The sequence below is a fragment of the Halictus rubicundus genome, chromosome 9, assembly GCF_050948215.1.
Source record: "Halictus rubicundus isolate RS-2024b chromosome 9, iyHalRubi1_principal, whole genome shotgun sequence".
NCBI classification, from domain to species: domain Eukaryota; kingdom Metazoa; phylum Arthropoda; class Insecta; order Hymenoptera; family Halictidae; genus Halictus; species Halictus rubicundus.
In genome coordinates this window covers 15818930-15840430 of record NC_135157.1, presented here as the reverse complement: position 1 = coordinate 15840430, position 21501 = coordinate 15818930, and the positions used below count along the sequence as shown (strand labels likewise).

Sequence of the window (21501 nt, the reverse complement as noted above, 5' to 3'; positions counted from 1 at the left end):
GATTAAAAGTGTGAAGATTGCAAATTTCTCACGATTTTCGACTTTGAATCGTTTAAAAATTCCGCGTATTGCCGAGCAGAGCGTGCGAGCGTATAGGGAGGCGAGGGGATCCGGCGAGGTAGGAGGAAATTCGAGAAAAACGAATAACTGGATGGAGGAAAGACACGGGCGTTTGACGTCGACGGTGTCTGTCGAAGGGGCCACGCGTTGCAGCAACAGCGGCACAAAAGATGCAGAGATGGTGGTGGCAGGATGGGGGACAACGAACAATTCACGGTCCTCGTAACCGGTTCCATATAAAAGCACATGCTCGGTTAACGGGAGGAGACATTCTCACCGAGTTAACGGGCCGGTGATGACCAACCCGTAAGGTCATCGAGTTTCGTCCCGGAGAACCAGGCTGCGTCTTCCCACAGGACCTGGGCCTGCTCGCCAAAACGATCTCTCTGCAACGTCCACTGCGACTCTACAACCTCCACGGAATCATCGGAAACCTCCGGAGAACCGGATCTTCCCGCAGGACTTGACAAGATTTCTACACTTTTGTACACCGCCAAGAGAAAACTTTAAAAAAGGCTCCGAGCGACACTAAAAATCGAATTGAGAGTACTCCGAGTGCGAGATTCTGCTGGGCTGTGAAGTGGAAATTGTTCCGACGTATTTTCGGAACCGTTGAGAGAGTGTGATCAGGTTGAGGTGAAAGGCTGAGAGGATTCCCGACGACGGTAGACTCTTTGTGCGTTCGCGGGAAACACGTGCGGACGAGTGAAAGTTTATCCAGAATTCGACCGGTGGCCAGGAGACGAGTGCACGCGACCGGTGGATTCGTTTCTTTCCGAGACTCAGATAAGCGTACCCCGAACCCCGTTGGATACCTGTTCCACAGAGGTGAGTGAACCAGTTCCGAACCGATCGCGTCCCGGTGATGAAACGCCGGCGATGCGCCAACGATGCAAATACTGAATCGATTCGTGGTTCCGTGTTGAGTTCTGTTTCCTGGTATTTAGCGAAAGTGTTCGGTGTGTTCGATTGGGACATTGTACCGACCGTGATGCACGTAATCGGAGGAACGTTCGAGGATTTCGTATGCGCCGATTTTCGATGCAGCGATGCAACTTTAGAAACAGGATTCGCTGCTCTTTTGCAATGAGGGATTCTTAACACGTTCGCCGACCCGTGAATTCTCAGTATTTCAAGCCTTGCTTAATTCCTATCAAGTATTGCTATCGTTAAATAAAGTTTGCATCTTACAATTTAATCCATCTCGGAACGAATAAATTTACATTCGGTGCGAACAGTGTGCTGCGACTGCGGATTTTGTGCATTAATGATGAAACTGATCAAATTCGAAACAGTGAGAAAATGTTTAAGAAGAGAAACGAATGTATACGTAGCTCCCGTGTATTGTACGAGTGCGGACAATGTTTATTTTGCATAAAAATCCGCAGTCTATTGATCACTGTCGAACGAAATCGATTATGCTCTCCCATTGGTATTCAGAAAAATCCCTTATCTCGTTCCTTACGGTACTCCGTTCATTTTTTCCGTATTACTGCTATTCGAAATATCATAGAACTGTGAAACTGACGTCAGCTTATTCCTTTCACCGTAATCGTCCGTTGTCGATTAATTAATAGAACCTTGATCGAATCCAATGAATTTCAAGTCAGCTATTATAGCTTTTTTACAGCTATTTAATGCTAGACTTATGGGCCATTAAGAGTGACTATTTTATATTACTTTATAAAAATTATCAGGAATATATTAACTCAGACTTTCATAATAACTCGGACTTTCAAAAGCCCAGAGTCCTAGCAATCTAGTATTATTTTTGTCTTATTTATATTATGTACTATCTGTTAATAAATACATTGAGCATTTCCTATGCTCTAGTATCTTTCAAAGTTTCAAACTTACTGTTGCTGGGAGACTGGCGTGAGTACTAATTATTTTCTGAGCTCTCCACGTATCCAAAGGAATATATTTATCTGAATAATTCTAAATTAGAAATCCATAGACCTAACGGTACACGATTTTCATATAATTTATATCAGTGCTTTTCGTGCAATAGAAATTAACAGTGTGCCTTTAATTACGAGTTGAACTAAGCGTTTATTACCTAATGAACGTTGAATTAATTGCTCCCGTTTATTGCTATCGTGTCCACCGATTTATCGACTCCATTTTATCGCTGCCGTATCGAGAACCGGATACTTAACTTGAAAGTAACGGCCCGTTACGGCTCCAAACAGTTCTCAAAACTGGCGAGCACACATGACAAACCGTTCGAGACTTTCATCTAACGGAACGCGAACTTTTCTATGTGATGCTTGCATAATGGACGCTGTTATATAAGCACCACACGCATTTGTATTTCATACTGCCAATTTCCGTTTGAACGCACGGCCCCGTTCCGAGTCGAAAGGCGCGTTCCCCGCGATTTTTCACCGGTTTTTCTTCTGCCTGGCTAATGACCACACGATTTACAACGGCGCACAGTGGTCCAGAAGCCCGGTTTTGGTGGCCACTATTCAATTTTTCAAGGTTAATAGATTAAAAAAAATTTTTTTTTGCTATAAACTGATAACTCTTCAAAGCTCCTAAATCCAAAATATTATTGATTTCAGGTAATTGTATAATCAGACACGGCGTTCTAAACACAAAATCATAAAATTGAACATTCTATTAAACGTTTTAAATACCTCTTATAGGAAATCAGAAAACAAGTTATAATTATGATTTTTTATTATATATGTTAGTAGATGTACTTTAAGTTCTAAATGCCATCATAAACATTTTTTAATCCATAAACAAATATTCCAAGCTTATAACAATTTAAGCTTTAAAAAGGGTTTTAAAGAAATGTTTAAAAGTGTTAAACTTTGGACTTGGTTTATACGAAAGTTTAAACATTTGTTGAAAAGAATATGCAAAGTTTAGCTGCTACCTCTTGCTACTTTTAACTCTGTATTAATTTTAATAAATTCAAATTTGAATACCGTCCGAGGTATTTTGACATTGCGTTCGGAACTTGAACCCGCTTTGTCTGTGACGATAATGACGATAATGAGGATACTGATGACGCATTACCTATATTAAGACATCTGAATAACTTTCACTTAGATATGGAAGAAATATAGGTGAATATTACAGTCTTTTTTTAAATCATAAAAAATTCTATTACTATTGTTATTTCTTTTTGTTTCTATAGGTTATACTAATTTAAAACATGGCATTAAGTATCCCAATGATATTGTTCTATGAAAATGATGAAAAACATCGATTTACAAAATTTTTTAATCGGGTCACGAAATACTGCCCTCTAGATCGCCATAATAACCCTGCCGTAAAAACTTTTGAATTTTTAATGTCAGATTCGTTATCAGCGACTCCAACAACTCCTAATTACCAACTTTCAGAAAATTATGACAACATTTTGAATTTTGGCCACAAAAACCGGGCTTCTGGACCACTGTGCGGCGTTGCGAAAATCGATCAAATCGCGATCAGAAAAATAATAGCGGCACCTGTACGATGTTTGCCAATCCTGATTGGACATTTTTACGAAGTCAAACAAAAAATGCAGCTGGCCAATTCAATCTGGCGAACGAATTCACAGGTACGCTTCATCGATATTGATAGTTGAATAAAAAACCAGGTATCTTTCCTTCACAAACATTTAAACAGTTCTCCCAGTCGACTTCATTCTCTTTTGGCACGTCCTAGAAACCAACGAAGTTTGACATTATATAATCATTTTTCTCAAAAAGATTTTTGTAAAAATCATCTGCGTCTTCAAGATCTGTTTAATTAGAGGAAAGAAATTCTAGCAGCACCGTCGAGATCATTATTACATTCTTGGAATGCTTTCGAGTACGTTTTCGCAGACTTTTACACATCCTGTATGGCTCATTTCCCTATAAATTAGATTGTACTCGTTATTCGCTAATTAATCGTTGATAATACGTATTCTAGCATAAGTTATTTCCTATAAATAAGAGCGTGTTCGAAAGCGACGTTGACAGGTTTCCAAACTTCAACTGCGATTTCTGAGTATAGGAAGTTTCAACGGTCACGCTGTCCTTCGCAATAACTATACGCGTTTTCTATATCGAGGGATTATCGATCGAATTAAGTTAACAAGATTCCTCGCAACAATGTGTTATTATAGAATTTCACGGATCAACGGCCGAGATAGCATCACAAGATATTACAATTCCCTTGGAAAATTGTGTTGCAAGAATCGAAAGAGCTGAAATGATGTAACCATAACTGCTGAACTGTGCTGCACCGGTACTAAGGACACAGCTAGGATCTAGCAAACTGAAATTTTTTTACGCCCAAGTGAACGTACTGGTACCGGAGATTGTAGCAAGGGAATTTAAATTGTTGAAAGTCATTCGGCACTGACCGATGCATTTTCGCACACGTATTCATAGAAACAACTATCTCGATTATCCTGCAACACTGCCATATTGATCATAAATGCATATGGGTGACACCATTTTTTTTTTAGCGATCTTTAACGTCCATATCTTTGCTACAATGCAGTGGATCAGAGTTTCTTGGAACCGATTTGCAAGAATAAATCTTGTCCACTCCATTCCTAGATTGTAAAATACATTGTTCTACTTCTGTGTGAATTTTATGAACGGGGAGAGTCAACGATTTTTAATGGTTTTTTTTTATTTTCATTCTGGAATTTGCTTCCACACGAATTAAATAAATTTCGTTGCAATGCTTATATAAAAATACTAAAAACAGAATGAAACACCTTCAGACACTAAATTCTGAAGCATTGAGCATAATCTTTACTACCTAAATGCAAAATAAAGTTCCATAAAGAGCATGTCTCAGATAAAATCTAGCGGGGGCAATTTTTTTCTCACAGAATATATTTTTGTAGCACGTGTAAGTCGTTCCAGATAGAAATCTTTCAGATAAAAAAATGGTTGTTTAGAATTCTTTAACGATCTACCCAGTTCAAAGCAACTTCGCGCACAATGTTCGCTGATGAGAGGATAATCTCCGGTGAAATCTAGCATGAGCAATTACTCCGACACGGAATACGTCATAATTTCGCCTAATCCTGTCAGATCGGCTTGTTTAGGCACGCGTCGCGCGGCTTAACTTTATATCGATTCATTACGAGCCGATAGCAATTTTTATCGCGCGGACAGCCAGATCGCGAGTTGATTGAAACCAACCAGTTCCGAATCCAATTGACCGTGAAGAATGATTAACTTTTCATCGGACAGCAGAAAACCAGATCACCTTAGCGCTCTTTCTTTTCCGCCAGTCGAAGGTCGAATCCATCTGCCTCGGCTGCAACCGCGATTACATTCTTCGGTAATTCGCTTTGTTTATCCGTTATGAAATCGGAAAGTTGCGTCCACCTGCCATCGGAGAACCTTACAATTACCCCAGCTAGCACTGGAAATCACGTCGTTGCCATAAGCGCGCCGATGAAACCTGAAATTGCAAAGAAACTTTCGAAACAAACGAAAAATTCCGCCCCTGCCGTGCAACAAACCCTTCAATATTTTTCAATAACAATCCGAGGGTCTGCCGACCACAAAACAGTGCAGATGGACCCTCAGTTTGTAGTTACCTGTATGTACAAATAATTTATATTTCTTTAGAAATTTATCCCGTCTTTTTAAAAATTATTTACGTAAGTTGACAGAAAAGTGACGAAACACAAAGTTGTAGACACATTTCCAAAGTCACATTCAAAGAACATGACACCTACAGCATGGCATACCACAACAAAAACAAAGTTGTGTACACATTTCCAAAGTCACCTTCAACGAACATGACACCTAAAGCATGGCACACCACAACAGAAACAAAGTTGTGTACACACTTTCAGAGACACCTTCAAAGAGCATGACACCTAAAACATGGCAAACAATAATAAAAACATACTTGTGTACACATTTTCAGAGTCACCTTCAAAGAGCATGACATCTAAAACATGGCAAACAATAATAAAAACATACTTGTGTACACATTTTCAGAGTCACCTTCAAAGAGCATGACACCTAAAACATGGCAAACAATAATAAAAACATACTTGTGTACACATTTTCAGAGTCACCTTCAAGGAGCATGACACCTAAAGCATGGCACACCACAACAAAAACAAAGTTGTGTACACATTTCCAAAGTCACCTTCAAAGAGCATGACACCTAAAACATGGCAAACAACGAAAACAAAATGGTGTACACATTTCTACAGTCACTTGCGAAGAACTTTAACGCCATTTTCCTTATGGACACTTTCGACACATTTCCCCTGTGGTCGAAAATAACAGAAATACTGATCGTCGCCGCGCGGACCGCGCATCAGATTCCGCGGTTTTTGTTCGTCGAGAAAATCCGCCATCAATCTCCCGTTAATTGAAGAAACATCGAAAAGTTATTTACCGGTGGCAGTCGATCGGGATACATGTATGAAAACGCTCGTAAATCACAGAACGTATCGTGGCTGGCTGTGTCGATCTCGACGAATTCGATTCCGTTCGATGGCTCGAATAAATTCATAACACAATGCTAATCAACGAGGTCTCGTAACCGGGACATCGATTGTTTAATGTTACTAACAGACCGAGGATGTTGCGGTTGTGATATGCAAATCGCCGGTATTAATGCGAGATTTGTTTGATCCTTTTCGTTATTCCTCTGACGAAACAACTGTTTCGTTTGTTGGCGATTTGCACGCATTTGCGGCTGACCCTTTTGCGTTTGCAGTTTATGCACTGTAACTAACTTATCTGCTGTTGAGTTACAGAGTGAGAGGGAGAGAGAGAGAGAGAGAGAGAGAGAGAGAGAGAGAGAGAGAGAGAGAGAGAGAGAGAGAGAGAGACAGAGAGAGAGAGAGAGAGAGATCAGATTTCACTGATGATTAAAAATTTTCTGTGTACAGATGGGCAGCATTCTGCAACAGTCGGTCTTAAAAGGCCGGCAAACCGACAGCTTCAAGGAGAAGGATCTGCTTCATAAATTATTCAGAGAGGCGGCGGAAAATTATTCCAATCAGCTGGCGATCTACCACGAAGGTGCTGTCATTGGCGTTATTAGGGGGGGGGGGAATCAGCAAAGCGGCAAAAAAAGAAAGGATTCCTAGCGCAAAAAGATCTGAAACGCGAAGAAATCAATTAATATTAATTACGTACTCTTTTAATAATAGCCGGCACAGCCATTTCTCATTTTTTTCCCCTTTTTTCCCACCGCTTTTTCAATCCTCAGCCCGCAGCCTTTCATTTTCCATTCACAATAGTTAGCGACAGAAATACAGCGTTGGATCGCGGAACATGCTCGCGGTAGTGTTAGGCTGCTCTCATGGGAGGTCCCATTAGGGTTTTCTGATTCTACTGCGACCGTTCTCGGAAATTATGCTGCTTCGGATCGCAGCAATACTAATTTTTCGTAGGATTCACGCTCTTTCCAGTACACGGCGTCTCACTTAATTGCCTGGGACTTAATGAGTGAATTCTCTTTCACACTGATTTTTATAAATTTACAAATACGTTTCTGTTCCCCACGTTCTTATGAATAATTTATTCTCCTTGGCGCGAAGCGATCCTGCTGCGTGCACGTTTCAAGATTGATCTCCAAACGCGTGTCTGATTATCCGGACTAATTTTTTCCCGCATAAATGCGACGGTCACTCCGCCATCGCTATGGTTTCTATAAATAAACCGCGAATCATTTCTTCGCTCGTGATGCTCATAAAATAAATTTTTTACCACACTACTATCTTCACGCATGCGTAAAATACTAATTGTAGAGAGATTCTATTCCCGTTAATTTCTCGTTCTCACAAGTAATTTATTCTTAATTATGAATTCTTACTGTAGGGTTCTTAAGCATTCATAATGTTGCTCCTCGAATTAACACTAGAACTACCGGGTGAGTCGAAATGACTTGCTCCTAATTTTTTTCTTCTAGAAATATTGAAATTATAAATGTTTTAATGTACATCTCTACCGAAGTAGATATTTAAACAAAACTGATACGAAATCTAAACAAATCTAATTTTGTTGTTATTACAAGGCAATGTATGCCAGTTGCATTTAGTGCTTGGCAGTTCTAGCGTTGAAGATAGGAATTTAAAGAGATTCTAGGGGGGGGGGGGATAAGCGTTTTATAAGATAAATTCATAGACGCTTCTTGTAATTGTTATGTTTTCAACGAATCGTTTGTTCTGTCCTCAGACGATCGTGGGAAGGAACACACGACGTCCTATAGCGAATTGAACGGTCTGACCAACGCGATCGCCAGGGTTCTTCGAAAATTCGAGAAACCAGAATGCTCGTCGCAGTCATTGGTGGCGGTATGCATGAAGCCCTCGCATCGGCTGCCGGTCGTGTTGCTGGCCATCGTCAAAGCTGGAATGGCGTACTTGCCCCTGGACGTGGAATTCCCAATGAGCCGGATCAAACACGTTCTGCAAGAAGCCAGGCCCCTAATGGTGTTGACAGAGGAAGGAGGTAAAACGATGCATTCCTCGCTCTTTTTCCTCTCCTCCGACTAATTCGACGATTTATGAACCCGCGTGACGTCCAGCTGTCGTCGTCGACAGGATTTATGAATATCTTGATCGTTCGATCGCCACCGATCACGGGCAACGGGTCATTTTCAGTCGATCAAGGCAACGCTCCGACCTGTGCTTCCGCTTTCAGAAACACGCCGGATTTCTCCCTTGGGCATGTCTGACCTGGTCCGGCACAATCTACTTTGCATCCCTTAGAATTTTCCAATTTAATACGAGCTGGGCCATATTTCTAATCCGAAAATTAAATCGCCACGTCGAATGCAATTTTCTTTCCCGTGCTTGTCTGACCTAGTTCGGCATCTTCTACTTGGTGGCTTTTAGAATCAATTGAAAATCAGGTTGACCTGGGTCTCTGGTATATTCTACCGTGGCCGATTTAGGGTCATTTCAAAACGCGATTTCAAATAGTCAGACAGTAGTTGCGCAGCTGAAATATAGGACAAATTTTTCCCTGTCTGGCTCGAAACGTCATATTCTACTGTAGAATCGGGTGCCATTTCGCTTAAATAATTATTTGAACAATTATACTTGTACATAATTGCATGTTAAACCACAGCATCTTGTGTGGGAGGCTTCACAGAATAATCCTATGCGAGAACCGATCGTGTATCTATTTTTGTTTATGCACACGACGTCTCCAAAAATCGATTTGATTGGGAAACCAAGTTTAGTTCACTGTTTCCTTGTCTGACTCGCAACGTCATATTCTACTGTAGAACTTTTTCGATCTTTACTGTAGCGTCTAAAACTATCGTGATAATTGTATAAAATAAAATGCGTAAAATCCACAGATTACTCTCGCTTAGATCAGTAAAATTAGAACTGTACAGTGAATCAAAATGGCGCGTTTTAGTGATCAATCGCACGTATCGCAACATTGTGAAGGTCCCGCAATTTCCAAGAACAGCTTTCGAACCGGTAGAGCAACTCGTTATTGTTATGATCAATCAACAAATAATTGGTTTCGCATTAGAATCTTGATTAGTCCGAGACCGCTATCGTCGCCCTTGGCTAGCATAAAAATGGCACCGATTTGAGGTCAATCTTAGAACCTCCGCAAGCTTGCCTCAGGAATAACTTCCTGGTCGTTTATCGCGCCTTCTTGGCGAGGCCCGTTAGCCCAGGTAAGTTCTCGACAAGTCGTCACGCATCAAAATTCAAGATCCTTTAATTAGAACCGGTGGTAAATCACCACGGCCGGGAAGTGAACGTCGATAATGCCGTAAACAATGCCGCCAGCAGTCCATTTAAATTCAAATTTTCCAGCGGACCAATCTATCTACGACGGAACAATGACGATGACCTACGAGGAAGTGGCTGAGAGAGCTTTACACGAGTCCAAGGACGACTTGGATCTTCAGGAGAGCCCTGAACAGCTTGCCATAGTCCTCTACACTTCTGGCAGCACGGGGACGCCGAAAGGTATGGCAGCATATCATGCTCCGAACAGAAATTTCCTTCTCCCTTTAATCATCTTGAAAATAATATATAGTTATTAAATTTTTTAAATTTTCCTACCGTTCCAAATAGCCCCCTTCAAATTTGATGCGCTCATGGCAAAAATGAAAGAGCATCGAGCTTTTAGTTAAAAGATCCGCAGTCTACAAATTACAGTAGAAAACTTTAAAAGAGTTAAAGTACTCGTTTAAAATTTACTCTTGAAAAATAACGTAAAAATTTCTTAATTGCTCTTAAAATTTTCTTGATCAATGATTGTAGAAGATAGAAGTCGATACAAGGTGCATTTCATGTTCCATTAATTTTAGTGCGTTGAAAGTAGCTCGTGTCCATAATTTCTTGAAATGGATATACAGTTTTGCATTTTATCAACTCGTTCTTGACATGAATACATAAGATCCGCAGTTCAAGCGTGTCTTACGGATATTTATGCAATGTAGCAACTTTCTACAGTCGTTGCAAGAAACGGGAGTTGCTTGGACACGAGTGACTAGTTCAGCTATTTTTGTTTTCGCCTCTAATTTGTCTTCGGAGAAGTGACTTACTAAATGAAATAGTCCTCTAACGAAAATTGCTAGAACTTTTGTTCGAAGGAGATTAAAGAGTATGCTGTTGCCAATTCGCAGGAGTGCTTCTGCCACACGCGACAGTGCTCAACCGACTGAGATGGCAATGGCGGGAGTTGCCTTACGCACCTGACGAGAGGCACTGCGTCTTCAAGACGTCCTTGACATTCGTTGACAGCTTGTCGGAGATCTGGGGTCCTCTTCTTCAAGGTCGCACTCTGGTCGTTGTCTCCAAGAATGTCACTAGGGACCCGGAGAGATTCGTTCAAGTATTGGACAAGCACAAGGTTAGAAAATAATTAAACGTCGAATACTGCAAACATTTGCTAGCTCTTCGACAACATTGACAACAAATAGCCAACAACAGTTCAATGTGTGGATCGCAAAATTGTCAATAATCGGGGACAGAAATAAAAATGTGTTCCATCGTTTAACAAATTTTGCGAGTGCAGTGATGTTCCTAAATTCTTCCAAAAATAAATGCCAAAAATCCGTGTACTGATCCGAGTTTCCATTGTTTCAGATACAACGACTTGTTCTGGTGCCCTCGCTGCTGCATTCGATGCTCATGTACCTGAGCCTGCGAGTAAGTGTTTCGCATTGTCTCAGTTCGACAATAAATCTCGCCGTAAATCTCAACGTCGATAAATGCTGAGCAAAATAGTGATTACACGAAGTCAAGAGCAAGTTAACGCTACGATAAACTTGGAACGACGTTGTGGCGCAACATTTTCTCGTTCCGGTATCAATTTATCATCGGCAGTCGTGTGAACTAAATCCAGCAAAGCGTTTTGATGTCGAGATAAATGTATATGTTTATTCTAATTGGACGCGAACTGGCGATTAGATTGCAACCTTGTTATAATTCAATTTGCCGGTACGAGTAGAGATTAATCGGTGGCGTTTATACAGGGTGTTTCCGTGTTCTGTCCACGTCAATATCTTCGTCGCTTGAACAAATTAAAGGAAAGAAATGTGTGACGAAAATTTTTTCCGATTTAGAGTGAAAATTGATCCAACTTTTTAGCGAGGTCATCTTTTCCCATTTTTCAAGATGATCTCAAATATGACAAAGACACGCACAGAAGTGTCCTGTGGAATCACGTGGTCGCCATTTTTCCAGGACAAGGAGACCGCGCTGCGCTCGTTGAAGCTTTGGGTGTGCTCCGGCGAAACATTAGCGGTTGCTTTAGCCGATCAATTCTTCGCCACGTTTGGCGACGGCGATAAGATCCTGGCGAACTTTTACGGGAGCACGGAAATCATGGGTGACGTCACCTACCATCTTCTAGATAGTCGGAACCAACTGCAATCGGTCGACAAAGTTCCCATAGGTAAGTATCCAAACTCGTGAAAATTTATTCCAGCCTCTTATTTCCTCCGAGATAAGACGGTCGCAGAATATCGTTTTTCTATTATTTAATTAGAAGAGGGACGGTCGGTTTAATTGAACATTTTTTCCGGGACGAGAAAAAGAGTTTATTTTGTTTCGACATTTTTGTTGAATTTTTGCAAGTGAGGGAAAACGTGCAATCTCGGTGGAGTGGCAGGATGTTTGAATAAATGAACCGTTGTAAAACGGTCTCGGTTTAATCCTGAACGCGTTTAATCACAGGGAAGCCGCTAGATAATTGCATTGTCTATATCGTGGATAAGGAAATGCGGCTGGTCCCGCAAGGCGAAGTTGGTGAGCTAATCGTGGCTGGAAGAAACCTCGCTGCGGGATATCTTCGCGACAATGACTCCCGCAAGTTCCAGAAGAACCCTCATGCCGTCGATCCAGGTACACTATTATCATCAGCAACCATCATTTTACATTCCAGAATCCTGGCACACTCCTTACGACCAATTCCTAGCAATGTCAACACACAAATACCGTTTCTTAATCTTTAAGCTCCGAAAGGGGAACCATTTTTTCGTTATCAAGCTCCTATCAATTTTCAGAATTTCCTCATCTACCAATACATTATTAAAAAATAAGTTAACTCCAGTGTGACTGAAAAATCTCAAAAGTATCGACTAAAAATTCTACTCCTTCCTTCTGTTTCTAAACAATATTACTTCCTACTATTAGCGACAAGTGACTGCTGCTCTTAATGCAAAATAAACATTTTTTGCGTCAACCGCGAGGAGCAGAAATTAATTTCTTTGTCGAATAATTTAACTGCAAATAAAAACTGCAATAAAAAAAAAGAAATAAATTTTTATTTCGTTCCAGTTCGTTGCAATCGAGGTTGAAAATTTTCAATTGGTCCAATTAGCAAGACTATAAATTTTTTTCACGTCCATTAACACGACTAGAAACTCGTTCTCTCCTTTTACGAGACGTAGAAGCAATTTCCCGAGTGATGAGAATTTTTTATCGTGTCATTCGACTAGAATACTCAAGGATCTACCGTACAGGCGACTATGCCAGGATATCAAAAGGAGTTGTCATGTACGAAGGACGCGTAGACTCGCAGATAAAGGTCCGAGGACACCGGGTGGACCTCACGGAAGTGGAAAAAGCGGTTTCCAGGGCTCCCGGTGTCGACAATGTTGTCGTCCTGTGTTACAAACCCGGTGAATTATCCCAGGTAAATTCATATTTCGAAATCCGACTATCAATTGCGCTACGTAAATCGAACGCGGATCAAGGTTCCGCTTAGTTGTATGATACATTCAGAGATTAATGCTTTTTTTTTTCTTTTTGGCGCGACGCTGCAGACGCTAATCGCGTTCATTACCACTGTGACTGGATCCAACACCTGTTCCGAGAAGATCGAGACTTTCCTGCAAGTCACGTTGCCTGTGTACATGTTGCCACAAATTTTTATCGTCGACAATATTCCGCTGCTGACCAATGGCAAAACTGATCGACAGACTTTGTTGAAGCAGTATGAAGCCTCAAACCTGTTTAATGGTAACTATAATCACCTTCTATATTCATATACAGTCAAGTCTTGATCTGAGCTGCACGATCTTAGTCAGTTCGTCTACGCCGGGAAGCTCAAGGCCGCCTCGGTCGCCGAGCAGCGTAAAGTGTAAACATGCAGCGTAATCCGATACCGGGCCGGGTCTATTGGCGTCAACCACTAATAATCCAATTACAAAACTTCTTCATTTTTTGTTATTTTGATTGTTAGATCATGACATTACTCTAGTAGTTTCAAATTCCACTATCATTGACGCGTTTCGGGTGCCATTGCGCTTAAATAATTATTTAAACAATTATACTTGTACATAACTGTATGTTAAACCACATCATCTTGTTCGGGAGACTCCACGGAATAATCCTACGTAAGAACCAATCATGTATCTATTGTTGTTCGTGCACACGACGTCTCCAAAGTCGGAAATCGTCATTCGTTCTAAAAATCGATTTGATTGGGAAACTACCCATGGGAAAAAATTCAATAAAAAATATTTGCGTATAGATAATGCAATGTTAAACCACATCGTCTTGTTCGGGAGACTCCATAGAATAATCCTGCGCAAGAACCAATCATGCATCTATTGTTGTTCATGCACACGACGTCTCCAAAGTCGAAAATCGTCCTTCTTTCTAAAAATCGATTTGATTGGGAACCCATCCATGGGGAAAAAATTCAATAAAAAATATTTGCGTATAGATAATGCAATGTTAAACCACATCGTCTTGTTCGGGAGACTCCATGGAATAATCCTACGCAAGAACCGATCATGTATCTATTGTTGTTCGTGCACACGACGTCTCCAAAGTCGAAAATCGTCATTCTTTCTAAAAATCGATTTGATTGGGAAACCATCCATGGGAAAAAATTCCATAAAAAATATTTGCGTATAGATAATGCAATGTTAAACTATATAATCTTGTTCGGGAGACTCCACGGAATAATCCTGCGCAAGAATCGATCGAGCATCTATTTTTGCTCGTGCACACGACGTCTCCAAAGTTGAGAGTCGTTCTTTGTCGAAATCGGTTCGGTGTGAAACTGCGCGCATAGTCCAAATACGTTTGATGACTGTTTGTATCCGTTACGCGCAGACGATGACGAGTATCTGAACTGCGACTACACCGGTGTAACGGAGAAGGACCGCGAGAAAGCCAAGGTCCTGTTCCCCACGGTGGCGTCGGTTATAGGCCGCGGCGGGCGTGCGAACGTGACGCTTCATGCAAATTTCTACGAGCTCGGTGGCAACTCCTTGAACTCGATCTACACGGTGACGAAGTTGCGGGATCAAGGTTACGAGATCGGCATCACGGAATTCATCACCGCGAAGAGCCTCGCGGAAGTGATCGACCGGATGCGTGCCAGCACGGGGGACGAGCCGATAGAGAAGAACCTGAGCGAGGAGGAACACTACTACGAAATGCTCGATGACACCCACAAGGACGATGCGATCGAGTGTGTAATTTACCTTGAAATTTTTAATTACCACTTTCTTGGACAATCGTGGAATCTTAAAATTCTTCTCTTAGCTAAAAATCAGGATTACTCGATTTTTCCATTTTGATTTCGAATTTTCCTAGAACTCTGAATCAGTCTATCGTAAACTGCGATCCTCTAGCTTCGATTTGAGACCTTGAAAGTATAAAAATTCCCGCTAGAAGTCATTTTAAAATTGATCCGGAGCAACGCCATTAAAATAAAATTATTCTTCTGTCTGCTTGCGACCGGGAGTTCTTAATTTTTCCACACAGTTTAGAATTTTCCAGCTTCAATTTGTAGCCTTAAAAACTCAAAAACTCCTACGGGGACACATTTTAAAATCGATTCGAAGTGACACCTGACATCCCAATGTTTCTATAATTAGAGTTCAATTCAATTAGGAGGTGATGCATTTACAGGATCATCACAGAAAGCTTCTACAGCAAGGCAGACCTGGAGCAATGGCTGATCACAGAAATATCGAGGGACGACTACCGCATAATGATGGAACGTTTATGGGTTCCGTTGGTGGAGAAGAACCTCAGTTTCGTTGTCAAATCCACCGATGGTAGAACGATCGGCGTGGGCCTGAATTTCGATCTTTGGGACGAACCGGAAGTGATACTCGACTCGAAGCTGACAGTGGTGTTCGATTTCCTGGAGTATTTGGAGGCGCCGATACGGGAACAGAAATTGCCTAAGGGAAAGGGCCAGATCATCCATAATTTCATGATGACGACCAGCAGCGATCTGAACGCGGCGGAAAATGTGATCGTGATGAGAGAGATGGAGGAGTACTGCTTGCAATTAGCCAAGAGGAAGGAGTACGCTGGGATTTTCACGACGAACACTAGTCCCTTAACGCAGGTGCTTGTTCTTCCCCGATTTGTATAATTTTATCCAACAGTTATGGTCTCTTTTAAAATCAAAATCTAAATTTCAATTTTCGACCGCGATAACGAGCGTCAAGAATGGTTCCAGCAATGGAACGCCATTCGAAAAGCCGAATGGCCCGTTTCGCGCGACCAGCTCTGAAACGCGAAGACGCTCCACTCTAACCGGTTTGTTTATTGTTAGCGTTATGTCAGGCACGTTGAAGCCTTCCAATCAGCAGGAGCTAACGCGAATGTCCCAAGTAAAATGTCATGGGTTGTTGCCGGAGCAATCTAACTTCGAAATCCACTTGGAGATTGCCAACGTGGAAAGCTGTCCGAGATGCTGCTCTGTCTTCGCAATTAATTCTGAAAAAGTTCGCTCGATAGGGAAACCATGCGAATCCCTCGGGCAATTCTGCTTAAATTAGCGATTGCAGAACACTGATATTTAACCGTGTAAGAAACAGAAATACTTTCAAATTGGCAATTGCTGGAAAGAGCAATTTTTTCAAAGTTTGCTGGAGAGAAAATTGACATTTTAACGCGTAACGGGCAGAACGTTTTCCAAAGTGGAGCTCGCCAAGAAGAATATTAATTAATTATTTATTTTCAACGCGATACGAAACGGAGATCCAAATTAGAGATTGCTAGATAGAATGTTGACACTTTAACGTCTAGAGAACTGTTGGAAAATTTGAAAAAATTTATGATTATGCTGATATTTTACTGGGTTTTGTTCGTTGCAGCAACTAGGAATCGACGTGTTTGGCTACGAAACGATGCTGACCTATCAAGTGAACAAATACGTCGCCAGCGACGGCACGAAGCCCTTCGGAGAAGCACCGGACAGTCAACTGGCAATTTGCTCGTTGAAAATGATCAACTAATGTCCATTGAGGCGGACCGGAAGCCGTGTGCGCATCGGTCACGAGGACGCGATCTTCCCTGGTCTTTCACCGCTGTTAAACTATGCGTAGCGTCTACGTAGCACACAATGCATAGTTAATTTATTCTAATAATATCAGCTCGCCCCGTAAGGAGTGCAAATTTCATATTTTTGTAAAAGGAAACTGCGAAAAGCACAGTCGTAACTATTAAAATTCTGCTCCCTGATAATCTACAACTTTAAAATGACAAAGAAATAATTAAACGCAAACAGTTGCGATCGTATTTTCGTATTTCAACCACAACAAAATATGAAAGGCAGCTAAGCATTACTTATGGGACTTACAAAACAACTTAACAAGTGGAATCTCTGTTAAATGATTCTATCGTCACGCGTTTCACACTGATCGTTGTCATTCGCGATTTCCGCATTGTATTCAGTTAACGTGATTAAGAGAGAACTGTAAATATTTTTGTACATAGCTATCGTAAACCAGCACCGTTTCTTTTCTTTTTTTGACTTTCCTCAGTCGCGGCTGATCGATTTTCTCGTCGTCAAAGAAGAATCGATAGTTCTCGACGACCCGTGATTCGAAAGTACAAGGTATACAGAAATTGTTAGATTAAGCTAGTTTAGTTAATTGTATCGCGAACGGAATGATCGTTAAGTTGATAGTGCACTGATCGGTGAAACTTTTATTTCACCGTCGACAGCGGATAGTTGCTAAACAGATTGATGTAAATTTTAAATAAATTACACTTTAGAATATAATTTGACATCGATTTGAAGTGACCCATTAAGCGGCTCCTTCCTCCGAGACTATAATCGTGATTTATCGATTTTTATACATGATCTTGAGTATGAACACGTGCGTTTGTTAAAATTTGATTTCTTCTTTTGTAATTTTTGAAAAAATAGAGTACTTAAACGCTCTCGCTATCTAGCGGCAAAATGCTCAAACTGAATCAATCTTGTATAGAAAACACATGGTATAAAATGAAATTTCGCACAAATTCGAAGTGAAACAGTATTCCAATTATGCATAAATATTCAAGAGTATCTCGTACATCTTTGTAATGCGAAAAAGTCCTTTCTATCAGGAAAGAACTTTTAGTATATTACAAACAGAGAATAATATCGAGCTCATAGCTGCTGATTTATAATTCGCGATAACATTGTAAAATAGAATTTAAGACTTACTAATTATAAAAAAACTTGTGTATTCAATTGAATTGCGTCAGAATTTACTTTAGGCTAACTCGGGATGAGCCAAGGTGAGCCTTCAATGCTTTCTTTGTTTTCCCCTGGTCCACCTTCAGCTTCTTGGTAAGCTCCTTTGAATTACTAACCGAAAAACACAGTTTCTCATCGTCACCTCTTTCCTGGATTTCTAATTGAAATTTGCTTCGGAACTTTTCAAAAGTTTCTTCTCTTAAAATTGATATTTTTTGCGTAATGATATTCTTTACCTTTTATTTATTATAGGTATATGGTCTAAGCTTCTCGTGGATCTAGTTGCAACATTTGTCGTTCGTCAGCGTAGAGGGCGTAAGAAATCTAGTTGTCGTTAACGATGTCGGTAATTCAGATCGTGAGACCCGTATGGTGATTGGTCTACTCCTATACCTCGTCTGTGCTAATATGCCCAGATTCGTGAGCTGTCGATAACATCGAACGCGACACAAAATTATTAATGGCACTTTAGATCTCTACAATTGTGTAAATACATTATCATACCGTCTCTGTGGTCTCATGTCTACTTTTGTAACTCGCGATTAATCTCAGTAGTTTATCATCAAAAGATAAAGGAAATATCGGAATTGATCACAAGTTTGCGGTGGTTCAACCATGATCGCGCTGCGATACAATTCTACACACAACTCAAACGAATCCTCGCGGATAACTATACCGTAGCTTCATACAAATTCTCATTTCCAGATTTCATGAAACCCAAAACAAAGTTCCTAAAAATTTCGGTTATCGACTGAAGAATCCCTCGTGGTAAAGATAAAGTATCTCATTAATTTACACAGACGCGACTCCTATTTTAAAAATTTGCTGTATAAGTGGATAAAGCACCAGAATCTACTGATAAAAATCTGTACATTCCGCTGCTTACATTCTAGCTGCCTACAGAAAAATTAATAATAACTCAAAAATCAGTCGGTCTCTTTCGGCTTCCCTCAACGTTTAAACAATTTCCGACAAAACAATAAAAAGTAACTCGAAAGCACCTATACTCTCTCCGCTTCTCTCGTCAGAGCTCTGTTCGAACAATCGATGTCCATCGATGTAACATCGTCATCGACTTGACGATATCGTTACATTTGTCTGACAGCCGACCTCTCTCGACCCCCCGGGCAATGTTCCTCGCGTTGTAGCAATATAGTATGCGAGATTATTTTTTCGCAACCATCCTCTCTGTCTGGTCATCCCCTTTCTTTCGGTGTCCTCCCCGGTCATCCCTTGTCGTCGGTTATCGTTATCTGGGTCCCCTTGTGCTTGGACATCTCGACCACGGGCGACGTTTCGGGATAACCGTGCGCGTCGGTGTCGAAGGTCACCCAGGGCAGAAAATTAGAGGAAAAGAAAGGCCGGGCCACTTTCTCTGTCGTTTTCCCGGCCGTGCGCGTCCCAGACCTCTCGTTTCTGTTCCCCTTTCGCGTTTGCCTTCCCGTCCCGATGGTTATCCCGGACGGGCTGACAATTCCAATAGAGAGTCCGAGCTCGCACGCCGATGGCAACAGGCAGAAAAGAAATCTCGAGACACGGGATCGCCTGGGAAGGATCTTTCCAACCCTGTCCACCAGCTACCCTTGCCCGTCGCGCGGCCAGAGAACGCTCAGGTTGTCGGATGGTTGTTGGTCCTCGAATCTCGGTGCGAGATCGCGATTTTCCTGGAGCAATCGCTGGAAACTGGAACCTTTCTGTGAACCCCTTGCGCTACACGACAACCGGTAAGACTCGCGGTGAAGATTTCGAACGGTCAACCACACGAATGTTATTAATTTCCTTTGTACCGAAGTAGAATCAAAAGGATTCCATGGAATCCTCAATAAATTCAGTGCTGCTATTTTCATAAGGCAGCGTTTAACAGATAAACAATTCCTCGCGAACAATCTCGCCAGTAGGTACATTGACACTAAACCTGCCAAGCATTAACCCTTAGCACTCGAATGGCGACCGTAAAGCGCCACTAAAAATTCCTGTATCATTATTCAAAATATTTTTTGCATTATTGAATTTGTTTGTATTTAATAAATTACTAAACTTTTCAGTACTGTACGAGTAAATTGCACCATTTTCGTATGCATAGCAAGAAAAAATATATGTAGATGGGAAATATTCTAGGTCGGAAGAAATGTTTCGTTTTAGAGTGAAAATGGCTTCGAGTGCAAAGGGTTAACAGTATCTGGTAAGTATTGCCTCGCAAAAATGGCGACCCTAGGTTTATCGAGATTGTCTGTAATTTTCAATATAATGACTGCTTGGACAAGGAAATGTATTCCACCGTTTTCCACAAATGAATGTCTATAGTTTCAATAATTGTGGAATATGAAGCTGGTCAGTTTGACCGCGGTCGATTTTTGGCGTCGAACAGTTTGATCTATAATGAGACGGATTGAAATTTAGGCGAGTGGTTCCGGGAAGTCCGAGGCAATTTACGAGGCCCAATCGAAACAGAGTGGGGCTTCCTCTTTGAGGGTCACGCCGAACTTCTGGACGAGAGGTCTGCATTAACGTAATTACTCTAAAAAATCGCGTAATCGTTACTCTCGATCTAATTAAGATTTATCGTGCCGATAGCGGCGCGGGGACAGCATACGGTAATTTAATTACGATTATCGGTCCCCGCGATAAAACTCGAAACCCTTCGCCATAAATACATCGCGAACGGGGCCGGTGCTCTTGTCTAATGGCACCGGTGACGTCGTGACTGAGAGAGAGAGAGAGAGAGAGAGAGAGAGAGAGAGAGAGAGAGAGAGAGAGAGCGTTGGGGTCTAAAAACGCGGGTGTTGACTTTGTCATCGAGCTCATTAATTCTGTAACGTTCTCGCTGCCACGGGGGAGAGTACCGATGTTGTCCGTATCCGTCCCCTTTCGTCCAGCTTTTCCCGAAGCCCCATTTAAAACGCCTCTCTCTCCCTCTCTCTCTCTCTCTCTCTCTCTCTCTCTCTTTCTCTCTCTCTCTCTTTGGCTCGGCGTGGGGTCGCGCCTGGAAACGTAATCGAATTTTAATGCGTTTTATTATCGAGCCGACTCTATATCATCCTGACTTCGTTTTAACGAACCGACGCACACCGTCGACCGTGTTTGCACGGACTGATAGAGCGACGCCCGCGCCCCGTTCACCACCCACGCGTTTTCTTCGGAAACCGAATCAACGGGAGCCCGATCGACGCCGTTTCTCAGCTCGCGTTTTCCGGCGCATCGTTTATTCCAACTATTACGCAAACGCAATGTTACGCAAATATTACGGTACTTGACCATAACATTAGCTAGATAAACAGTATCTTCTTTTTTCAATAAAACGCACTGATCGAAGCCCCATTGCGACAGTGATTTCCGACTAGGTTTAGACATTCGTTTTTATTGTGTATCTGGATAGACAAGCCGAATTTTATTGAGATCTTTCGAACTCGAAAGGATTACAACAGCATCCCTTGCAAATGAATTGCAATTTATTAAAATATTGGTCACCCACGTTTCACAGTCAGCCTTTCGCCATCGACGAATAGCGGGTCCATTTAATACCACAGACTGT

General features: G+C 41.5%; 1 protein-coding gene across 1 annotated transcript; it reads left to right on the top strand.

Annotated features, from left to right (window-relative positions):
• The first annotated feature begins 182 nt into the window (after positions 1 to 182).
• Positions 183 to 17505, top strand: E (nonribosomal peptide synthetase ebony). The gene is made up of 13 exons (XM_076792998.1): positions 183 to 888; positions 6929 to 7061; positions 8220 to 8495; positions 9827 to 9982; positions 10645 to 10871; positions 11108 to 11170; positions 11708 to 11918; positions 12200 to 12367; positions 12964 to 13160; positions 13291 to 13486; positions 14591 to 14951; positions 15395 to 15842; positions 16597 to 17505. The coding sequence occupies exons 2-13, from the start codon at positions 6929 to 6931 to the stop codon at positions 16735 to 16737; spliced, it is 2577 nt and encodes an 858-aa protein (XP_076649113.1). The 5' UTR covers positions 183 to 888; the 3' UTR covers positions 16738 to 17505.
• Positions 17506 to 21501: the final 3996 nt, after the last annotated feature.